The sequence below is a fragment of the Acinonyx jubatus genome, chromosome E2 (genome assembly GCF_027475565.1).
Source record: "Acinonyx jubatus isolate Ajub_Pintada_27869175 chromosome E2, VMU_Ajub_asm_v1.0, whole genome shotgun sequence".
In the NCBI taxonomy this organism is placed as follows: domain Eukaryota; kingdom Metazoa; phylum Chordata; class Mammalia; order Carnivora; family Felidae; genus Acinonyx; species Acinonyx jubatus.
This window is the reverse complement of record NC_069396.1, coordinates 57,480,144-57,489,326: the sequence shown is the minus strand read 5'-3', so window position 1 is coordinate 57,489,326 and position 9,183 is coordinate 57,480,144. Positions and strand designations below refer to the sequence as shown.

General features: G+C 56.1%; 1 protein-coding gene across 2 annotated transcripts; it reads left to right on the top strand.

Moving 5' to 3' along the window:
• Nucleotides 1–504: 504 nt before the first annotated feature.
• Nucleotides 505–2,672, top strand: TMEM86B (transmembrane protein 86B). Of its 2 annotated transcripts, none has more exons than XM_015079006.3 (3): nucleotides 505–757; nucleotides 1,004–1,250; nucleotides 1,798–2,672. In XM_015079006.3, the coding sequence occupies exons 1-3, from the start codon at nucleotides 707–709 to the stop codon at nucleotides 2,178–2,180; spliced, it is 681 nt and encodes a 226-aa protein (XP_014934492.1). In that variant the 5' UTR covers nucleotides 505–706; the 3' UTR covers nucleotides 2,181–2,672. The 2 variants fall into 2 exon arrangements, with proteins under 2 accessions (XP_014934492.1, XP_014934493.1); XM_015079007.3 differs by having other exon boundaries at nucleotides 506–757; nucleotides 1,007–1,250.
• The last annotated feature ends 6,511 nt before the right edge of the window (nucleotides 2,673–9,183 follow it).

Genomic DNA, 9,183 nt, shown 5'->3' with positions numbered 1-9,183 from the left:
CAGGAGCCTTTGTTCCGATGACTTCCAAAGCTGCAGACCAGCTCAGCAGTGATGACCTTGCCCAACCCGACACTGGCGTTCGCTCCTTCAGGAGGGTGCAAGGAGGCTGGTGTGGGGGCCGTCCAGGGCACGGGGAGGGCTTCGGGGTCCTGAGCGGGAGCCGAGGACCGCGTGTGGCAGGGAGGCCAGAGTACAGGGGGGACCCCCAGGCAGTCTTTTGGGGGACACTGGGTGGGCAGGTACAGAGGGAGTTTCCATCCAAGGTGGTCCTGCTTCCCGAGACGGGGTGATGGGGCTCCGCTCCCCTGCTGAGGCGCAGGGAGTCCTGGGCATAGGGGAGGGTGTTGGAATCCTGCCCTGTGCTTCCTGACTGGTTGGGCATGGGGAGGATGTGAAGGGCACTTAACGACCACACTCGGGCCGGGGGTGGGGAGGAGGCAGGTAGGGGGGTGCGCAGAAGGCAGGTCTAGCGGGTGAGGACAGGGTGCTGTGGGGGAGGAGGGACCCCTGGGTCCTGACCGGCACCTTATCGGCGGTGCCAGGTGGGGCCATCCCCAGGGCGGGGGAAGCATCTCCCTGAGCCCTGTTATCAGTCCCAGAGTCCACAGGACGCTCCTCGGGTTAACGTGTAACCACACGCTGTCCCCTCCACCCCCAAAGCCGCCTGTGCCCACATACACACCAGTCTGGGGGGTCATAGGCCGACATGGACGCCTGGGAAGAGGGTCTGTCCCAAAAGCCTTGCTTCTCAGTCCAAGTGAGAGATGGCGGGTGTGGGAGGGGGTCTGGCCTGGGCACCAGGGGACCTGAGCAGCATGGAGGAACTGGGGGATCCTGGCCCTCTCGGGGAGGCTGGGATCTGTGAGGTGGGATGCCCCGGTCCCTGAGCAGCCCCCACAACAGTGTGACTGGGTTCGGGGCGGGGAGGGAGGGGCAGAGTGGAAAGCCCCCACACCCGAGCCCCGGCCCGGGTTGGGCTCAGTGACTCCCTTGTCCCCCAAAGCAGCTGCACCTGTGCAGGGGGCTGAGCCCGTTCCTTCTCACCTGTGCCATCTACTTCCTCCTCTGGATCCCTGAAGACCAGCCGTCCTGGATCAGCGCCCTTGTCAAGTGCCTGCCCGTCCTGTGCCTGGTGGTGTTCCTGCGGGCGGCGCGCTCGGACCGGGGCTACAGGGCGCTCCTGCAGGGGGCCCTCCTGTGCTCTGCTGTGGGGGACGCCTGCCTCATCTGGCCTGAGGCCTTCCTCTATGGTGAGCCCACGGGCACAGGCCCCTGCCCTCGCGGAGCTCTCGTTCCCCTGAGGGGGCCGGGCAGCGTTCCCTGAGGAGGTGTGCGTTGTGTGGAGGGAAACAAAGAGGGGCTGCACGTGTTGCAGCCTTAGCTGGTCCAGGACGGCCTCACCAAGAAGGTAACGTCTTGAAGAGGGTGCAGGAGCCATCTGAGGAAGGATGGGCCAGAGGGACCAGCAAGTGCAAAGGCCCTAGGGTGGGAAGCTGCTGGAGAGTCAAAACGGGTGGGTGGGCAGGCAGGGCCGAGTGGGGAGCAGAGCAAGGTGGGGAGTCAGCGGACAGTTCTAAGCGGAGTGAGGATGGAATGCAGCGTGTTTTAAGGTCACTCTGGTGCTCGGGGAGAAGCGAGACCTGCACCGGGGAGGCGGGTACCGTAACCCCAGCAGACGGGTGCTGGGGCCAGGGTGGATGCTGGCACCTGGGGCGGGCCTTCCCTCAGGCTCTGCACTTCAAGGTGGCCACGTGGGGAAGCGGGCCCACCAGGCACCACCCCCCCTGTCTCCTCCAGGCGTGACGGCCTTCACCGTGGCTCACCTGCTCTACCTCTGGGCCTTCGGCCTCACTCCCCTGCGGCCAGGCCTCCTGCTGCCCATCGTCCCGGCCTTCTTCCTGTACAACGGCCTTGTGCTGCTGCACCTCCCCCCTGGCATGGTCCCCATGTTGGTGACCTACTCCCTGGTCCTGGCGTCCATGCTGTGGCGCGGCCTGGCCAGGGGCGGGAGCGCCCGCTGGGGGGCCCTGCTCTTCACACTCTCGGATTCGGTGCTGGCCTGGGACGCCTTCGTGCAGTCCCTGCCCCACGCCCGCCTGGTGGTCATGACCACCTACTACGCCGCCCAGCTCCTCATTGCCCTGTCCGCCTTCCAGAGCCCCAGGCTCAAGTCCCGCTGACCACGGCTCGCACGAGCAGGTATCGGCCCCCTCCCCTCCCGCGAGGCCCTGGGCCTCCAGACTGACTGGCCTGGCCAGAGAAACCCCTGGGGGACAGCAGCCAGGCTCCTGGACTCCTGTCTGCAGGGGCCGGTCCACCCAGAGACACTTGAGAATCCCCCGTACCACCAAGTTCCTGCCGCCTTCCCTCTGGCCTGATTCTGGATGCCAGACCCCTCAACCACACCCGCGTCGGGGGGACCCGCCTGCCTGCCACCTGCCTCCCATGTCCACCTGCCCCCTTCCCTCTGGCCCTAGTTTGTGTCCAGAAGTAAAGTGCCCGCTGGGATGGCGCCATCTCTAGTATTTGGGGAGGGGCACCGGGGGAGGGCTGCCCACAGTGACAACAAACGGTCCTTTCTCTTTTTCTTTCGTTAACAAACATACCGTCTTAACCGTTTTTGAATGTACGATTCAGTGACATTAAATACATTCACAGTGTTGTGCACTGAATCTTTCTTTTTAAATTATCATTCTTGGGGTAAAAACTCTCACTGTGAGGTGGAGCCCGCGTGACCCATTTTTAGGTGTCCGATGTAGTGACGCTAACCTCACGCGGGCCCGGTGCCTGGGCTTATGAGACATGGAATCCCCCCAGTGCGCCAGGGTCAAAGTGCGTCCGGTCCGCCCCTCGGGGAGTTCCAGACCCAGGTGACACCTGGGGGAGGGGCCTCACGAGGTCAAAGAAGGAGACCCCAGGGAGTGACCTCCAATGCCAGCCAGCACTCCCTCAACGGGGGTGAGCAGGCCCCTTCGGTCAGGGTTTGGGGTGAATACCGAGAGGGGAGTCACGATCACGTGTGCTGAGCACCACGAAGTTGTCCGTGCTCAGAAAACACGCCTGCACGTGTGACGCGTGTTATGTCAATGAAGCGTGTGCTCTCCGTTGCGCGTTGAGGGACTCTTACAGCAGTGGGGAGACTTCTACATCCACGCTGTGCTTTGGGGGACCCCCAGGGCCCCTCCCTATTTTAAGTTTTTATTTTTTTAATGTTCATTTATTTTTGAGACAGACAGAGACAGAGCATGAATGGGGGAGGGTCAGAGAGAGAGGGGAACACAGAATCCAAAGCAGCAGGCTCCAGGCTCTGAGCTGTCAGCACAGAGCCTGACGTGGGGCTCGAACTCACAGACCGTGAGATCGTGACCTGAACCGAAGTCAGACGCTCAAGTGACTGAGCCACCCAGGTGCCCCTTAAGTTTCTATTTAAATTCCAGTTAGTTACCTACAGGGCGGTATTGGTTTCCAGTGTGCGACATAGTCGTTCCACACGCCCATACAGCACCTGGTGCTCCTCACAGGTGCACGCGTTAATCCCCGTCACCTTGTTTGCCCCATCCCCCCACCCCTGGTGACCACCAGTGTGTTCTCTTAATGTAGTTAGGAGTCTGCTTCTTCATTTGTCTCTTTTTTCCCCGCTTTGCTCGTTGCTCGTATCTTTAAAGTCCTCATATGAGTGAAGTCCTGTGGTTTTTGTCTTTCTCTGACGTATTTCGCTAAGCATCATACCCTCCGGTTCCATCCACGTAGTTGCAAATGGCAAGACTTCATTCTTTTTGATCGCTGAGTAATAATCCATTGTATATAGACACCACATCTTCTTTATCCACTCATCCATCGATGGACATTGGGGCTCTTTCCATACTTCGGCTATTGTCGATAGTGCTGCTATAAACATGGGGGTGCACGTGTCCCTTCGAAACAGCATTTTTGTGTTCTCTGGGCCCAGCCCTATTTTTCCAATCTGCCCCACCTTCAGGCCAGGGTCCCCACTCACCCCCTGCCAGATAAGTCATGCATGCTGGGGGGCAACCCGGTCAGGGGCGAGTGATCTGGGGGCTGTGACTGGCCCTTCCCAACCTCAGAGGCCTGTGGGCCTGTGGTACCTCCCTTAAGCCCTTGCCTCAGGCCTACTTGCGGGTCACGGTCACGCTGCCCAGGTCCTGGGTGCTCTGTCAGCCATCAGAGCACGGAGGTAAAGTGAAGACCCTCTCTCTGCCTCCCCCCATTACAGCACCCCCAGAACAATCTCCCACCCCCGTGGAAAGGGAGATTGTTGAGGAGGGAAATTTCCCGCCTCCATCTGTCTAAAGAGTATCTTCAAAGATGTTTTAAATGTTTATTTTGAGAGAGAGAGCATGAGCAGGGGCGAGGCAGAGAGAGAGAATCCCAAGCAGACTCCGTGCTGTCAGGACAGAGTCCAACTTGGGGCTCGAATTCACAAACTGCGTGAGATCATGACCTGAGCCGAGATCAAGAGTTGGGCTTCCGGGGCACCCGGGTGGCTCAGTCGTTTAAGTGTCCGACTTCAGCTCAGGCCATGATCTCGCGGTTGGTGAGCTCGAGCCCTGCATCAGGCTCTGTGCTGACAGCTCAGAGCCTGGAGCCTGCTTCAGATTCGTGTCTCCCTCTCTCTCTGCCCCTCCCCAACTAGCATTCTCTCTTGCAAAAATAAATAAACGTTTAAAAAAGAAAAAAAAGGCTCCCAAAGGACCGAGCCACCCGGACACCCCTTCAAATTTTTTTTTTTTTATTGAAATGTGCCTACAGACAACATCGTGTCTGTGCAACAGTGTGTATGTCCATGCGTGCATGCGGTGGAGACAAGTATATCTGGTTTCCTAACAACTGTGAACTTTTATGATACAGTATCGTTGACTGTCATCACTGTGCTGTGACCATGTCCTGTTTGAAGTCGTTTCTATTCAATTCCAGCAAAAAATATGGTCATGGCTTTATTGAGACGCCCTTCATATACCATCCAACTGCCCATTTAGAGTGTGCAGGTTATGGGCGCCTGGCTGGCTCAGTCAGCAGAGTGTGTGACTCTTGATCTTGGGGTCATGAGTTCAAGCCTCACGTTGGGCGTTGGAAGAAAAGAAAAAAAAAGTGCGCACGTGAATGGTTCATGGTACATTCACAGAGTTGTGCAACCATCACCACAATCCATTTGGGAGCCTTCATCACCCCAGAAAGAGACCCGTGCCTTCCAGCAGTCACCTCCCCGATCACTTACCCCCTCCGGCCCAAGGCAACCACCGGCATAATTCATCTTTAAACGTGTTACCGATCCTTTGGGATTTGGGTCCTTTCCAGGGTTCCACAAGGACAAGTAATTAGGATTCTACGCAATTCCAGTGTGAGGGTTCCCCCACACCACCAAGCAAAAGTCCCTGACACCCACTGGAGTCCCCCAGTTCAAGTCCATTCTGATGCTGGCTACCTGGAGACAGTCACAGCCCAGAGTGGAGGTCCAGGCCCCACGGGAAAGCCCCGCCCCTCCCGGAGGCCGATTCGAATCCAGGCGGTCACTTGGGCTTCTGACCATCTGCTATATAGATCAGAGGTTCCTGAGACTCCCTCCCTGGGTTTGATTAGCATGCTCAATAGAGCAGCTCCCAGAACTCAGGAAAGCATTTCACTTACCAGATCACAGATTTGGGACCAAAGGGATATGGCTCACGGGAGAGATGCCAGGTACGCAGAAAGGACGTGGGGGTTCCGTGCCTTCTCTCCACACCTCCAGGTGTTCGCCGACCTGGCAGGCTGCTTTTTATTTTTTAGAAATTACTTTTTTTCCCCATGTTTTATTTATTTATTTTGAGAGAGAGAGAGTCCCAAGCTGTCAGCACAGAGCCCGACGCAGGGCTGGAAATCACAAACCGTGAGATCATCACCCTGAGCCGAAATCAAGAGTCGGACGCTTAAGCAACTGAGCCACCCAGGCCCCCCAGTTTCCTGCTTTCGATATTGAATTATGTGTGTGTAAGATGTTACCACTGGGGAAAGTGGGACAAAGTTCACACAGGACCTTTTGTACTATTTTTTGCAACTTCCTGGGAGTCTCTAATAATTTCAAAATAAAATGTTTAAAAAACAATTTAGAACTTTGTTCATCAACAAAACACCCCACCAAAGATATTTTTCTTCCTTCTTCTTCTTCCTGTCCCTCTTCCTTCCCTCTTGAGACATTTCAGTCCTGAAGCCATTTGGCGGGACTGAGCAGTGCAGGCATCCCTGGTGGCAGTTCATCGTGAGGGTCAGAGTTCAGGCAGGGCGAGGAGGGCGTTCGCACGGCGGGCAGCTTCCTGTGCAGAGTCAGAGAGATTGAGCAGGGCACACGGGTCTTCGCAGGGGTGAGGAGGTGGTGGCAGAAAGGGGAACAGATCACATACAGGAGGCTTGCTCATGTTAAGTATACAGAAGCTAGACCTACACTGTCAGAGGAATGTGTTAATAATAACAGAGAGAAAAAGTGAATGGGCCACACGTGAAAAGATGCTTCATATCACTGGTCGCTAAGGAAATGCAAATCAAGACCACCTCACGCCCGTTAGGATGGCAACCACCAAAGAAGAAACTCAGAAGCGTTGGTGAGCATAGGAGATACCCCGGGCACCGTGGGTGCGAATGTAGAATGCTTCAGCCACCGTGGGAGACAGCATGGCGGTTCCTAAAATAATTTAACATAGAGTTACCATACGATCCAGCAATCCCGCTTCTGGATCTGTGCCCGAAAAAATTGAAAGCGGGGTCTCGAAGGGATATTTGCACACCCAGGTTCAAAGCGGTGTTGCTCACAATATCTGAGAGGCGAGAGCCGTCCACGTGTCCGTCAGCGCGTGAGTGAATAAGCAAAATGTGGACTATTCTGTGTACGTCCATGTGGTTGGTGGTGAGTTGTCCCCAAACCTCACTGATGACCCCTCACCCCTCCACACACGCTCTTGACAGAAGAGCTTGGACTACCACGCCCTTGAGCCCCCTGGGGGTCCCTTCCGGATGACTCGGGGGGGTCCTTGCAGAACTGATGGGAACTGTGCTTTCTGGGATTTGTGGATGAGCTTGGGGTGGATGAAGGAGCAGGGGACTGTCTGATGCCTTTTCCTAACAGGCCTATCTTCCCCTTTGCAGGCTCCATCCCAGTCAGAAGCCTAAGGGTGGAGGCTCAGACTCCAGCTCCATCACCCCGAGAAGGGAGGTCTCTGAGGGTCCAGGCCCTCAGACATACTTCTATGGGATCCAGTTGTCTAAGGAGAGCATCCCAGGTGGTGCTCACAGCACCTCAGAGACCCTGGCTTGTTGTGGATGCACTTGAACCCCAACTTTGTATGAATTCTTTGTGTGAACAGGACAGAGTGAGCAGCTCCAGGGAGACCCTCTGCACGTCTACAGGTGACAAATGACCCTCCCTAGGGATGACGCTACCAAAGAGTAAAAGTAAGGTCGTTGCGTTTGTTGCCTGGGGCTGGCATAAGAAAGTGCCACCAACGGAGAGCTTAAAGCAACAGTTCTGGAAGCTGGAATTCTGAAGTCGAGGTGTTGGTCACACTCTGTTTGGAGCCTCAAGAATCTTTTCTTGCCTCTTCTAGCTGGTGACCTTCGGCCTTCCTTGGTCTGAAGACACATCACGCCGATCTCCGCCTCCAGCCTCCCAGGGTATATTCTTGCTGTTTGTGTCCCAATTTCTCTCTCCTTCTAAGGACACCAGTCATTGCATTTAGGGCTCGTCGTAATCCGTGCAAACTCATCTTACCTTGGTTACACCTGCAAAAACCCTACTTCCAAATAAGGTCCCATTCACAGGCACCAGGGGTTAGGATGTGGACATATCTTTTTGAGGGACACAACACAATTCGACCCACAACAGTCACCGAGTTGAGGATTAGCAAAGACCACTTCCAGCTTTGAGGCATCAGTAGGAGGTAATTAGTAAAGACAGTGCTCTAGCAGAGTACTGTGGGAGCCGACACTCCCATGACCTTGTTGAGACACGTAGGCAGCGTGTCCACAGGTGAGATGTGGTCGTCTGGCTGTAACGAGGAGAACAGGAAATGATGTCTGTGGGGCCTCCTGACTCACAGATCAGGGGCGGAGGGCCCCAGACTGACATCCCATCCTAGGCTTCTAGCTTCTGGGCCCTCGTTCTAGAGAACGTCCTCAGCACCCAGGTCTGTCCCAGTGTGGTGCAGGTACTCAGGGATTTGGAAATGCTGACCGTGTCCCGTCTCTTAGTTCCCAATCCGGTGACAGACCAGGGGACACAGGACCACACCATGAGCTCTGTCATCCTGATGTGGACAGCTCCTCTGGGCCCTGACCATCCACCCTACACCTACGGGGTCCAGTGCTGTGAGCCAGATTTCGCCAGTGAGATCCTGAACATCTCAGGGACATGGGTCATGGTGGGGGGACTGGAAAGGAGGGCCTGGTACACCTTCACCATCCAGGAGAGAAGGAGTGGAGTCTGTAGTGATACCCAAGTCTTTGACCTGCCCACAGGTGAGACACACAACTGTTCGGGATTTGGCACTTCTGGGCTGGTAGGAAGGGGCTGCTCTGGGCCTCTCTTCGAGGATCTGGACAGTTCATTTGAGCTCAAGGGATGGAGCCCTGTTGCTAGGGGGTGTCCCTCCTTAGCAACAGGGCTGGGCAATCACCACACATTCCCAATCTACCTCTGAGAGAGCTTTAGAAGACAAGACATACCCTAAAGTATCCACGTCCAAGTTTCTGGTCTCCAGACTCAGCCAGCTCCGGACTTTGGCCTCACCCCAAAGACTCCATTCACCCTCCACCTACTGGGTCCCCTGGGCTAGGAGGATGTGACAGGTGGGAGACCCCACATCGTGGACGCTCCACTGGAGGAAGGGGGCCTGGGAGGCTGAGACACATACCCCTTCACTGAGTAAGGATACCTACAGGTGCTCTGGGGCAGAGAGCAGGTGAGGGAGATGTTTCCAGGAACCGCACCCCCACTTGCCTGCTCCCAACACGGTCACGAATTTGCACAAGGGAACTGCGGTGAAAGGTCCCCACAGTCCCCCACTCTCCGCTCTACATGTACTGGGTCCAGTGAAACCCTGGAGGACATCTCCAGGGACAGCAAGATCCCCAGGGACATCACGTCAGCCACACAGGCAGGACCAGTCGGACAGTTGGTATGAGGTGCAGACCCTGGAA